Source organism: Lichenostomus cassidix, chromosome 15, assembly GCF_008360975.1.
Source record: "Lichenostomus cassidix isolate B80296 chromosome 15, HeHo_3.0, whole genome shotgun sequence".
NCBI lineage: Eukaryota > Metazoa > Chordata > Aves > Passeriformes > Meliphagidae > Lichenostomus > Lichenostomus cassidix.
The window spans coordinates 2,786,816-2,800,344 of NC_139496.1; the positions used below are offsets into that span (position 1 = coordinate 2,786,816).

Genomic DNA, 13,529 nt, shown 5'->3' on the forward strand with positions numbered 1-13,529 from the left:
GGCCGCGGCTGGACAGGAAGGGATGGGCTGCTCCTGGGCGGCTGCAGCCCTGAGGAGTTATGTACTGCATGAGGAAACTGACATGTGCCCTCTGAGCCCGCGCTGCTGAGGCACCGCAAAGCCTGGGGTCAGTTCTGGGCCCCTCACGGCGAGAGAGACGCTGAGAGGGACTGGAGAATGTCCAGGGAAGGGAATGGAGCTGGGAAGGGGCTGTAGGGAGCTGGGGAAGGGCTCAGCCTGGAGAAAAGGAGGCTGAAGAGGCCTTGTGGCTCTGCACAGCTGCTGACAGGAGGGACAGCCAGGGGGTCAGGCTGTGCTCCTATGGAACAGGGACAGCAGGAGAGGGAACAGCCTCAGGCTGGCCAGGGGAGGATCAGGGTGGATATTAGCAAAAATTTCATCACTGAAAGAGTGGTGAAGCATTGGAAGGGGCTGACTGCTTCAGCATGCCTGGAAGTGTCAAAAAACCAAGTAGACACTTTGAAATAGGGTTTGGTGGTTGGTCACAGGTTGGACTTGATCTTGGAAGTCTTTTCCGACTTTAATGGTCCTGTGATTGACAGAGATGGCCACACTTGTACCAGGTGAGGTACAGGTGACCACAGGCAGTGGCTTGGTGGGGTTGCTGAGTTTAGGAGCTCTGTGAACACAAACACAGTCTGGTTTACAAAGGAGATGTTGGTTATTCCACACAGGTTGCAAGGTGGAGGATTCTGCAAGTCAAACACCCCAAGAGGTAAAAAGTTACATCTTTTATACAGTAAAATTTGGATGAACCCACCTATCTAATACATTTTCTCTGTGCTTTGACACAAACATTTTCATGTTACAGAGAACACCACAGAGTGAATTCACTCCCCTTTGGATTTCCTGCAAGTTAATTGTGACGCCGTGAAGATGTTTCCACGTGTAAGTTTTTATTTTCTCAATAACTTGTTAAAGTACTTCATTAAGGCAACATATTCCCAAAGAAAATACTCCAATTATTATAATAGTTCTCATTTTTGTAAGTGAGAGCAAAACAAAACTCAATATTATTATACATCTGCATGTCCCTGGGGATTTCCATTGCTCTTCTCCTGATTCATGCCTGGGGGTGGTGAGAGGAGGAGGAGGTGGCAAATCAAGAGGGGAGTAATTTTCTAGGATACATTTACATTTAAGAAACTTAACATTGTAGCTTGCTGCTGCTGCTGCTGCCGTAATTAATGAGCGTTTCCTCACCCTCAATGAACTCATTGAACTGCCTCTGAATACAAAACGCAGGAAGTAGCAGCAGCTATTATGTTATAAAGGTCAATTTGCTGACATTTCCTGAAAATGAAGCACCATGGCCTGGGAGGAAACACGGAACTGGTGGCGTGGCAGGGCAGGGAGGGGAAGGGGATGAGATAAAGGCTGGGCTGCAGCTGGCCTGGGAGGGAAAAGGAAATGACAAACATCTGGTTCTGATGTTTCTGTGCAAGGCTCTGCAGCCAAAGTGTGAACTCTGCTGACAATCCTTCAGTGTGTGGTGCAGAGAACACCTAAAATACACTTTTAAAGTATATTTAAATGAGCTCTCGTGCCTGAAAACCAGCCCTCCAAAAAAGAGATGACTTTGATTGTATTAAGTCCAAGATTAGGTAACACAGTTGAAAAGATCATTTTTTATCTTACCTCCAATTGGCTGTGCCCAGCAGCAAGAACAGAGGGGCCACCAGGATGGTCAGAGGGATGGAGCACTTCTCCTGTGAGGAAAGGCTGAGAGAATTGGGATTGTTCTACCTGGGAAAGAGAAGTTTTAGGGTGACCTAATTGTGGCCTTCCAGTGCCTGAAGGGGCCAACAAGAAAGAGGGTGACTATTTACAAGGGCCTGGAGTGACAGGACAGGGAGAATGGCTTCCCACTGCCAGAGAGCAGGGTTAGATGGGATATTGGGAAGAAATTCTCCCCTGTGAGGATGAGGAGGTCCTGACACAGGGTGCCCAGAGAAGCTGTGGCTGCCCCTTCATCCCTGGAAGTGTCCAAGGCCAGGTTGGACAGGGCTTGGAGCAACCTGGGATAGTGGAAGGTGTCCCTGCTCATGGCAGGGGGGTGGAAATGAATGATCTTTAGGGTCCCTTCCAACCCAAACCATTCTGTGATTCCCTGATTCTTCCTACAAGCATTAATATCCAACCTGAAATTCCCAGATAAACCCCAGCGATTGAGTTTGTCTTTTTTAACTTTACTATTAAATTTGGCAGATTGTTAAATTAAAACCAAATTAATATTCCTGTGAAGAATCACTTCTCAACCTCTGTCTCTGGCACTGTGCAAAACCTTGGGGGATTAGAGAGCTGCAGCGAGTCATTGTCAGTTGTTCTGTGGTGGCAGAAGGAAATGGGACATCTCGCAGTAATAGATTTAAATCTTTTAATGCTGCTTTGGCACAGTCCAGAAGGCTCAGCGAGGGCAAGTCTGTTATTAATAGAACCTCTTCAAATGCTCCTTTTCACCCACGGAGTAGCTGGCAGAGTGAGAGATCCTCGTTTGAAAAGGCTCGGCGTGGTTACAGTCTGGGCACAGTAATGCAGTAAAAGTCATCTCAAATCACATGTTAAGGACATGATTCATCCAGATCTGCCCAAATTAAGGCAGGAGTGGCAAGTGCAGCTGCCAGCACTGTCACCAGATCTCAGCTCTGTCAGGCCCACGTTACTCCCTAAAACATCTGTGTTTGGGAGGATTTCTTGTTAGCAAATCCTTAGCAGATAAAAAGGGAAAATGTTGGGTTTTGCTTGCTTTGGGACAGCTTTTACCCCATTACAGTGACTGCATGGGGAGTTCTCCTGTTTTACTGCAATATTATTAACAAAAATATGTGTATAACTTGGTACTTCAAGGGTGACTCTGAATCCACAAATTTTAGATGACATAGAAGTTTTTAAAAGCCAAACTGTACTGATATTTCTTAAAGTAAGTATGGTCTTAAAGCAATCTCTGGCATGAGAAGTGTGGGGAATGTGCCACTGCATGTTCCAATGTTGCATTCACAAGGCTTTTCTATTTTTTCAGTCGCTTTGACTAACATGGCAAGCTATTATTGGGAGAAAAAATGACGTTTTTTATTAAGTAATGTGTACAAGTTCAGAGCATATCTAAAGCTTGTCAAGGAGCAAAAACATTTCTGAAAAAAGGTGACCTGATTTTGAATTAAAATATGGTGTCAGTGCAAATCCAGAAGTTGGGCTGTGTGAAGTATCTGCTCTTACTCCTGAAGCTGCCATTCACATGTAATTTTTTTTTTTACCCAGTTTTTTTTAACCATTTTTTTTACCCAGTTCTTGTATCTGACTTGCTCCAAAAATAGATCCTTCCTGTAGAAATTGGCAGATTGCATCCAACCCTTTGTAGGGGTAAATTTGATTTGTGCTCCATATTTATTTTCAGCCTCTTTTGTCTGTTCTTCTTTTTGGCAAAGGCCTGCCAGGTTCTTGGCCCTGGGTACTCTTATGTAAAGCTTTCCTGAAGCCTTGCTCAGGTTTGTACTGCTGGGGTTTCTTTAATGTAATCTTCTGGTTAAAAGCTTTCAGTTCTTGCAACCTGTGATTATTATTTTATAAATTTATCCCACTCACAGCCCAGAGAAAATAATAACAGCATCTAGGAGCTCACTGGAAGTAGATTTTTAAATAATAAATCTTTTCTCAAATTTAATGAGTCTCACCAAAGGGCTTGGCAGAATAAAACTGAAAGAGAGTGGATTAGCTTAGGTGTTAGGGGGAAATTCTTTACTCAGGAGATGGGGAGGCCCTGGCAGAGGTTGTCCAGAGAAGCTGTGGCTGCCCCTGGATCCGTGGAAAGGCCAGGGAGTGGGACTGGATGGGCTCCAGAGAGAGAGAATCCACCATCTCCCCGGGCAGTTCCAGTGCTCTGCCACCCTCTGTGGGAAGCTCTTCCTTATGTTGAGGTGAAACTTCTTGTGATTTAGTTTGCTCCTCATTGCTCCTCATCCTGTCCCTGGGCACCACCTAGAAGAGTCTGGCACCGTCCTCCTGCATCCCTTGGAGATGTTGGTATGGATTGATGAGATGCCTTCTCAGTCTTCTGCAGACAGATCCTGCAGGGATGCTCCTGCCCCTTCATTGTCTTCTGCAGGAGCTCCTTCCCTCCTGTGCTGAGGAGCCCAGAGCTGCACACAGCACTCACCGGGGCCGAGCGGATCAGCTCGGAGGCACCATGAGTGCCACCGTCAGTGATCGCACTGGTGCCACCATCGCTGCCACCACTGCCAATGCCACCATCGGTGCCTCCGCCAATGCCACCCCCGCTGTCCCCCCGCTGTCCCCCCGCTGTCCCCCCCTGTCCCCCCGCTGTCCCCCCGCTGTCCCCTCGCTGTTCCCCCGCTGTCCCCCCGCTGTCCCCCCCTGTCCCGCTCCGCTCGGCTCCCCGCCTGTCCAGCCCCGCTCGGGGATTTCCGCGCCCCCCCGGCCCCGCCGTGTCCTCTGCTCCCATTGGCCGCGCGCGCTCGCCGTCGGGGCGGAGCGGCCAATGGGCGCGCGGCGCTGCGGCGCGACAGCCAATGGCGTGCGGCGCGGCGGCAGGGCCCGCCCTCCGAGCGGCGGCCCGGCGGGGTCGGCGCGGAGCGGGGGCGGCGCGGCGCTGAGCGGCGGGAGCGGCCATGAAGGTGAGGGGCGAGAGCTGCGGCGCTGAGGGGCTGCGGCCGGCCGGGACAGCGCTTCTCCCTCTGCGCGGAAGGAAGGAGGGAGGAGGGGACGAGCCGCGGAGGGTGGCGGGGCCGGGACCCCGGCGGGATGTCCGGGCCGCGCCGCCCCTCCCGGCTCGCCTCAGGCCGCGGCCGTCCCGCCCCGCCGTGAGGGGAGCCCGGCGGGCAGCGCCGAGCTGAGGGCCCGCGCTGAGTCAGCAGCCGGGCAGGGCCCGGGCCGGGCCTGTGAGGGGCTCGGGGGCTCCCGGAGCCCGGCTCGGTCCCCTGGGGCGGCTGTCGTGCCGTCAGAGGGTGCGCGGTGCCGGGAAAGCTCTGCTCGGTCTAAGGGGGGGGTGTAAAGAGGAAGTTTCAGTTGAAATGGTTATAAATAAATCCCTCCCGCCGCTCTCGGCCGTTGTGCGGCTTTGGTAGCACAGCCAGCTTGCCCAGGTGTGTCAGCTCGCTCCGGTGAGATCCTCATCAGGTAACTCAACACCCTTAACGCTAAAAACGACAGCAGAGAAGTTGGAAGGCAGGGTTTTGCTCCTGTGAGATCCACGTAAGGTATGGAGAGAGAGAAGATACCCGATGGCAGCTTCTCCATGGAAGTGGAGACTTACGGTTTGGTGCAGAAATTGGGAATGTTTTGATTCTCAAGGGAGGGATTTTTTTTTTTGGTTTGTTTTAGCGTGTTTAATTTGTGTGTTGTGTTGGTGCTTTTCAGCACGGTGGCATTTCTTTTACAGAGCAATATGGAGAGTCTAGACGCTGTAATTCAATTATCAGTTAATGACCTGAGGGCATAGAAGGAATCCACAGGTGACGTAGGTTAAGGAGAAAATTAATGCCCACGTAGCCCTACCTTTCACCTTGAGGGAGTGGTTGGCAGCAAGATAAAAAGATTTTCTGTTTGATACCAACAACATTTGTGTATCCAAAACGGGTAAAAAAAGTTCCTAAAAATACATATGTTTGGTGTTGACAGTGATGCCTGAACAGTTGTTACAGGGCCTGGAATAAAATAAGTCCATGAAGCAGGTGTTAAACTGTCGGGCTAGGGTTGTGATATCAAATGTCTCATGTCCTTTTAGTCATTGTGTCCTGCTGCTGCTGTGACCCCTTGAAAAGGCCATAGTTGTGTAATAAAGGAAGTTGAATTTTGACAGATCCTTTCGGTTCTGTTTTATTTTTCTGGTTTTTATATGTGGCTATTTTGAAATATTTTAGATGCACAATTAGCTCATCAGTTTTTAAGAATAGGTGAAGAATGAGAGTAATGGCTCTTACAGCCTTTTCTAAGATGAGAGAAAGTATTTTTTAGACGTTCCAAGCTTTGAAACCCAGAACTCTGTTGGATTATTGGTTTTCAGGATGTATTTCTGGAATGTTAATTCCTCTTGCCTAATAAACTAGCATAATTCTCTTTTGTCCAGGGAAAATTAATATTGATGCCTTTCCACAGTGTTTATAATGGAGAAGTACAGAACAAGCTTTATTTTGAGGCTGGGATGTGAGTGCCAGGCTGGAGTGAGCTGTGTGAGGCTCTGGGGCAGGAGGTCAGGGAAGAGCTGTTGGAGTTCATCCCCCTGGAACTCTGCAGGAAGATCTCCTGTGCCTGGGGTGCCCAGGGCATGGAGGGTTCTTGTTACACCAGGATGAATTCTGCTGTTGAAATACCCATAATGATGAGTGGATTTAATTAGAATGTATATTTGATGTTGTAATTGAAACTCTTGTTCTTACCTTTTGTGCTCTGTGGTGTGAAAGGAGAAGTTCTGGCCTATACCCAGTTATTCTGACATTAAGTTCCCACAAATGTAAGAAGATTGTGTTCAGTTGAGGGAAAATGTGCAACTTCATCTAGAAATTTGTTAAGTTTCTACAGGAATTAAAGCACCGTGTTACAGAGCTGAAGTGCATATTCTGGTTGGTTGGGGTTTTCCAACAAGAATTGCAAGTCTCAAAAGCAATTATTTTCTGTCTTGGTGCTTTGGGGAAAAAAAAAAAAGAAAATATGCTGCCCTGGAATAAAAAAGAGAACAGCTGTTACAGAAAAAACGTTGAAAAAAATAATTGTGTTTAAAGGAAGTTGTATCCCTCAGCTTCCTTTCAGGAGAACTTGATGTGATTGTTTGCCCCTCCTTTCTTTTGTAGCAGGTCTCAGGGAGGCACCTGACAGTGATTAAACTTGTGACCTGCACAACTTGGAGTCCAAATTCCACCTCTCAGTAAAATATGCACTTTTGATAGAGAATCCAGTGCTAAAGGCTTCCAAGGATAAAAAGTAGCACTTCATTTATGTGCTCAGAGTTTTTTGCAGTGTTTTAAGATTGTGTGACTCAAAACCAAAATCCAATCAGTAGAAACTTAGTTCATATAGATTTATCTTAACTTTTGTTAGGCATTTTGTAAGACAACAAAACAAGCTGATTCAGGGAGGTCTTAAATAACGTTTGCCTCTCAGTGAAACCAGACTGTAATTATCTTCTAATGAAGATTGGTTTTCAAGTTTGAAAACCAGGAATGTTATTTTAGAGAGAGTTTTGTTGTGAGTCATACAAGAGCTGGATGAGTTCTGGAGCAGATCCTGCAGGGACAGTTCTGCATTAATCATGAGAACTTGCTGTTTCTGCCTGTCACCGTTTCAGGGTTTGCCCCTCACCTACAACAGGCTGTCAGTCACCTCCTTCCTTGCTCCACTCTTGCATCACTCCTCAAATTCCTGACTTTTTGTGGGGAGTTCTCTAGAAGAGGAGTTGTGACTGTGAGCTCCCCGTGCCTGCGTTGGCCTCGAGGAGGAAGATCTTTCCCAGTTTGGATTTCAGCTGGGAGTGGAGCTGGTCTGTCAGCCCAGAGCATGCTGGAATCCTGGAGCCCCAGGAATTCACACCACATGCTCCTGGGATGATGACAGATGGAGTGAAGTAGCTCCTCAGTAGCAACTCACATCTGATGTGGGCTTTCAGATACTGATTTTCTGTGTTTGCTTTGTGATGTTTTCAGGCGGGAGCTACTTCCATGTGGGCTTCCTGCTGCGGGTTGCTGAATGAAGTCATGGGTACAGGAGCAGTGCGTGGCCAGCAGGCTGGCTTTGGGGGAGGTGCTAGCCCCTTCAGGTTTACACCAAGTACAGACTTCTCAGCATATCCAGCTCCAGCTGCAGCCAGCACCAACATCGTCTGCAAAGCCTGTGGACTCTCCTTCTCAGTTTTTAGGAAAAAAGTGAGTATATTTCCTATTGCGCAGTATTTTGCCCCCTATGAACTCATCTGTGGCTTGCTGGGAAATGAGTGTGTATTTTTCAGAAACCTGAGGCAGGAAGTGCCTTATTCAGAGGTCACACAAAATTACTGTCAGCCAGGATTAGAAGTTAAGAAGTCTGATGTTCATTAGTCTGATGTTCATTAGTCAGTGACATGTTGGATCTGGGCTGGCCTGAAAATTAATGGACTCTGATTCGTAAGATATTGTGTTAGCTTCTGAGTCTTAAACATTGAAGCAAACACAGTTTTGAAGATGGCACCAAACAGTGGTTGAGTACAGGAGTGAACAAACTGGCTGATGGAAAGGCTAAAAACTCACAATACAGTATTACAGCTTCTTTCTGGGAAGTTCTCATGCAGATGAATAAAATAGAGATGGTTAATATTATTTCTGTGTATCACAACTGTCCAGGATTGTTATTTTGTCCCCCAGTGACCTAGTCCTCTGCAGCTCTTTCAGATGATCATGAAGCTTCTTCCTGCAATTTGTGTGTTGTTTTCCCCTTTCAATGTGTCCTGTTCACATGGCAAGGCTTTGTTAAATGAAGTGTTACGTAGGGACATTTATGAAGCCAGTATTAACTTACTATAATCCTGAAAACTTTGAAGAGTTTGGGTTTGTTCACAGCAGTTGGAATGCTGAGTCTTGTCTATTCCAGCTTTGTATATTGTGAGTCTCTTGAACAAAGCTTTCTCCAGAAGTGACATCTGGGCATCTGGAGTATTTCCCTCCCATGTGATTAATCACATTCAAGGCCTGCTTTGGGTTCTTGTCATCAGTTGAGGAAGCAGTTGAGTTTAGGTTCTCTAAAGTTTGGGGTTATACTGTTGTTTTACACATGTGAAAGGAGCAGTGACAGTATATTCAGAAGTATTTTAACAGACCATAAAATTGGTTTTGGTTTCATTTGTTGTCTAAACTACATCTTGAGGACTTTATTCATTTATTCATAATGTTTTTCACTGAAATCTCAAATCAGCTTCAATAGTGCCACAAGAGCAAGGGACTTTCTTGGAACACCTGCCAAACTGTTTGACAGGGCACTTTGCTGGACTTAAATCTTAAAAATTGTCTGTCACAACTGACAGTGGAAAAACTAATAGTAGATTATGTAGTCTGGAGAAGGAGGGAACAGGGCCTGGATTTGTTTCCTATGATCCACAGCTGAATGGTTCATTCCTTTCCCCTCAGCATGTGTGTTGTGACTGCAAGAAGGATTTTTGCTCAGTTTGTTCAGTCTTACAAGAGAATCTCAGAAGATGTTCCACCTGTCACTTGCTGCAAGAAACAGCCTTCCAGCGCCCTCAGCTAATGAGATTGAAAGTGAAGGATCTGCGTCAGTACCTGATCCTCAGAAACATCCCCACGGACACCTGCAGAGAGAAGGAAGACCTGGTGGACCTGGTGCTGTGCCACCATGGGTTGGGGTCAGGGGAGGACATGGACGCTGGCAGCTTGCGTTCGTCACGGTCACAGACTTCAGGCTTTTTTACCCATCCCTTTTCCACGTCTGTATCCATGTCAAATCCGGGAGAACTTGCTAACAGAAGGGGAAGCACAGGAAGTGGAACACCTTCACGGGTACTGTGATTAACATGTCTTATTGTGTAGTGTTGTTTGGTTGGTTTTTAATAGATACACATCACTTTAAAATAAAACACCAATTAGTACAGTTTGGAGGGGCAGGGAAATGCCTTTTGTATCCTGCACCTGAGAGCTGGAGATAATTAGCAAAGATTCCTAGTTCAGCTCAGAGGTGACTTAAACCTGTAATGATTAATAGCAGTTGAAACTTCAGAATGTCATGTCATTGTCACCTGTGATCACCTTGGTAGGAGGGAAGGTGTTTTATTATAAGGGAATAACATGTTTTTTTATTCTGATGAGCTCCCTTTCGTACACAGGGACAAACGGAAACACCTGTAAATAATGAAGAAGAAGAAAGTGCAGAAGAGCAGGTGAGATATGAACTATACAAAGAATAGATTTTTGGCAAGTGACAACATGAAGTGTTTTAGATCTATGCCAACATTTGGCCTCATGCTCTGGTTCTTCCAGAGTTTGCTGTGTCTAGCAATGGATGCCTGCACATGCTGGCTTTTAAAAGAATTAAACTTCAGCCCAGCTGCTGCAGCTTCCTGTGCTTCAGCTCTGGTGCTCTGAACCAACCAGGACAGTTAAAACCACAAAACTGATGTGTTTCAGACCCCGGGGCTGTCCAGGAAGCGAGCGAGGGCATCCCTGTCTGACATTTCCAGTCTGGAAGACATCGAAGGCTTGAGTGTTCGGCAGCTGAAGGAAATACTCGCCTGCAATTTTGTCAACTACTCAGGATGCTGTGAAAAATGGGAACTTGTGGAAAAAGTGAGCAGACTGTACAGAGAGAATGAGGAGAACCACAAGACACGTAGGTTTATACTGTATTTTCACTTCCTTGAGACTACTTTGTTTCTGGTGTTCAGTGTTTGGTTCTTCTTCAGATACCAAGTTCTTCTTGGAAGAACTTGGTATCTGAACTCAGTCTGCTCCACTGGAACACCTGGAAAATGGGTTTTAACAATGCAAGGTGCCCCTGGAGTAGCTGAGCATGGCTCTAGTGATTAAACAAAGCTTTCCAGGTTTGTGCTGGGTTTTTGAGACTTTGTTCCAAAGCTTGGAGAGCTCAGCTTTCATGGTGACGGTAAAATTGCACAACTGAGAACTGGTTCCTCAGAGAACTGAAACTTGGCACCTCCACGTGCTTTGCTGAGTTTCACAGGGCATTAGCCAGAGCTGCTCTGCAGCTGGGCAGATCAGGGCACTCCAGGTCTGTTACTGCAGAATTAAAATCTACAGTGACAAAAGTCCAACTGCTTTGGTCTCAGCCCACATTTTTACGATAAATTTCGTGGTTCTGTGGCTGCAGCTCAGTGGGTGTTGTTCTGCTCTCTACTCCACATAGCAGTTGGAGTCTTTCATTTGTGTGATTGTAGTTTGTCCTCAGACCAATTCCTGCTCACACAAAGCTTGGGGAAAAAAAAACTTTAAACTTAAGGCTTTTTTTTTCACCATGGTCTGATGGAATGTTCAGATATTGATGGGGATGTTGACTATTTGCAATGAAACTTGACAGGTTTTGTTCAGTTATGCCACCTTTATGGCCTACTTAAGGCTTCCACTCCTTCGTCTGCTTTATTATTATTGTGTTTAATCTTCTGAGGAAAGTGTTCTGCCAAACATTGAGCTCCGAGATGGAAAACCAACATGCTCTGAATTTTAATCCAGCACGTTATTTCACAGTCATTACATTCTGCATTGAAAATAGTTTCTTGAGTTTAAAGAATGAAGCCAAATATTGGATGTTCATATGAGGGGCTTTCTATTTGTTATTTTTGGAGGAATATAGATTAATTCGTAGCTGGGGGTTAAAAAAGCTCATGTGAGTGGGGAGCAGCACTTTGTGCTGAAGGAGCTGCCTGTGGGTGGGGCATTGCTGGGCTGGAACTGCCCGGGTTCTGCAGGGCCCAGAGCCCTGACCTCCCTCTGTGTTGGTTTCCAGAGGGGGAGAAGATGCAGCTGAACGAGGACGATGACAACCTGTGCCGGATCTGCATGGACGCCGTGATCGACTGCGTGCTGCTGGAGTGTGGCCACATGGTCACCTGCACCAAGTGTGGCAAGAGGATGAGCGAGTGTCCCATCTGCCGCCAGTACGTCGTGCGCGCTGTGCACGTCTTCAAATCCTAACCAGCCCTGCCTGCAGCCCCCGGGCAGGATTCCTGTGGGCAGGAGTGCCAGGTCCTGGGGCACACGGCAGCGTTGCAGTTCTTGGTTGAGCATGGCCTTTTCAACATCAAGGTGCAGAAGTTGGTGAAAGGTTTTTCAAGCAGCACCTGCAGCGCAGGGCTGGGCAGGCCCAGTGCTGCCTGTGTGTGCAGCACCAGCGCTGCCCCACTGACCTTACAGCCCCACAGACCGGGGAGTCTAACTGTTTACAGCAGTTCTTGCTCTCTTCTGAAGAATCTCACCTGTCCTTATGCATTCAGCACTCGGCAAGTGGTCAGCAAACACCTCTGCTTGAGCCTATTAGCCTGTGGTGTTCTCTAGTGCATTAGAAGCAATGAATATATCAGTTGATTATTCAGCTTTTCCCTAATGATAGAATGTATCTGTTCCCACACCGTGGCTGCCGGTGTTGGACACAGCTTAGGAAGCACTGCCATGAACTTTCCCGCACAGAAGCCCTTAAACAATCTTGCTTTATGCTGATTGCTCCCTCTGAATGTCTGTCATGACACGTGCTGTCTTGGCTGTTCTGTCAGTGTACAAAACACTCCATCACTTTGCAGGGCTCAGGGGCTGCACAGGGCTCTGCCTGGTGGGCTCCAAAAACCAGATACTAAGTGGTTCTTAGTTTAGGAATAAACTATTTTTTTAAGAAGGGTTATTATAGTAAACCATATTAGCGTGGTCCTTAATCCGCTCATGCCTGTTGTAACTATTAATCTGTGATGATTGTACTCCATGTGCCGACAGCCTGATGTTACTGTGAATCCTGATCAGGGGCACCACCTCCTTGCTGCTAACGTGGAATGTATGGCGTTACTAACCTTAACTGGGGAGGGGAGGCAGGAGCAGGGACAGAAAACGGAGTTTTTGTTTAAAACCTCCTGTTCACAGACTTTCACCCAAAGCCAAGTCACCCAAACCAGCTTCCCAGGAGCTGCTGAGGGCCCTGTATTGGTGCCAGCCGTTGGCCCAGAGTCAAGCTGGGCTTTGTGCCATGAGCTGGGGTACAGGTCCTCTTAGAGCAGGAAGAGTAATGGTCCTTGTAGGATTTCTGTGAGCAATGATATGGGGAAGGGAGCAGGAAGAGTAGCTCTGGGGAGGGAAAAGAGGAGCCTGTGGCCAAGCATGGCCATGGCCAGGGATTGGTGAAGTTCACTGTAAAAAAGAGGTGAGGAAGGACCATGTGTGTCCAGTTACTCTCTAAGTGGAGTTGATTAACAAAGATAGAGTTTCTCTGACTTCCCCTGTGGCAGCAAAGTTCCAGAGCCAAGGCTGTGCTTTGCTGAGGATGTAGGACCTGAGAATTGGCACCTGTGCTGCACTGGCACCTGCTCTTGTTTTTGTGAACAGGTAAGCTGGCTTGGAAGAAAGTAGCTCCTCCTCACACTGTAACACAGCTCCAAGCTCTACTGGGTATTTTTCAGAAGGGAGCAAACCTCTTAATGGCTTTATTTTTTAGAAGTAACTTTTTAATGGTACTTAATTCCTGGAGTCTGTCCAGAGGGGAGGCTAATGAAGACAGACATGCCCTCGGTGTTATTTCCATGCTGCTCATTAGCCACTCGAGCTGAATAAAGATTGGTGATGGGCTCTCAGCCTCTGTCTCTTTTCTTATCCAGCCCTGGCAGTGCTGGGAGTTACTCAGCTCCAGCTTCTACATTCTCGAGCTGTCAGTGCTCCTGGAGCCTGACCTGGGCAGATCCCTGCTGGAGGAATGGAGATGTGGGTATTTCAGTACTTCCTCAGTAACAATGCACTGGAAAATGCTCAGAGCCAAACATTCCCTGCAGCCATTCCCCCCCAGCCCCGACAGAAACGTGCAGAGCC

At 47.2% G+C, this 13,529-nt stretch overlaps 1 protein-coding gene across 3 annotated transcripts; it reads left to right on the top strand.

Annotated features, from left to right (window-relative positions):
- Positions 1-715: 715 nt before the first annotated feature.
- Positions 716-13,292, top strand: RNF34 (ring finger protein 34). 3 transcript variants are annotated; one of them, XM_085075496.1, is made up of 7 exons: positions 716-736; positions 833-909; positions 7,674-7,892; positions 9,126-9,515; positions 9,839-9,892; positions 10,140-10,341; positions 11,473-13,292. In XM_085075496.1, the coding sequence occupies exons 2-7, from the start codon at positions 898-900 to the stop codon at positions 11,658-11,660; spliced, it is 1,065 nt and encodes a 354-aa protein (XP_084931622.1). In that variant the 5' UTR covers positions 716-736; positions 833-897; the 3' UTR covers positions 11,661-13,292. The 3 variants fall into 3 exon arrangements, with proteins under 3 accessions (XP_084931622.1, XP_084931623.1, XP_084931624.1); XM_085075497.1 differs by lacking the exons at positions 716-736; positions 833-909 and adding an exon at positions 4,557-4,652; XM_085075498.1 differs by lacking the exons at positions 716-736; positions 833-909 and adding an exon at positions 4,722-5,154.
- The last annotated feature ends 237 nt before the right edge of the window (positions 13,293-13,529 follow it).

What these genes read in the sequence shown, in the direction of transcription:
- RNF34 (XM_085075496.1), top strand. An exon ending in GAAGTGGAACACCTTCACGG is followed by an intron (nt 9,516 to 9,838) that starts GTACTGTGATTA and finishes TTTCGTACACAG; the next exon opens with GGACAAACGGAAACACCTGT. An exon ending in AAGAAAGTGCAGAAGAGCAG is followed by an intron (nt 9,893 to 10,139) that starts GTGAGATATGAA and finishes GATGTGTTTCAG; the next exon opens with ACCCCGGGGCTGTCCAGGAA.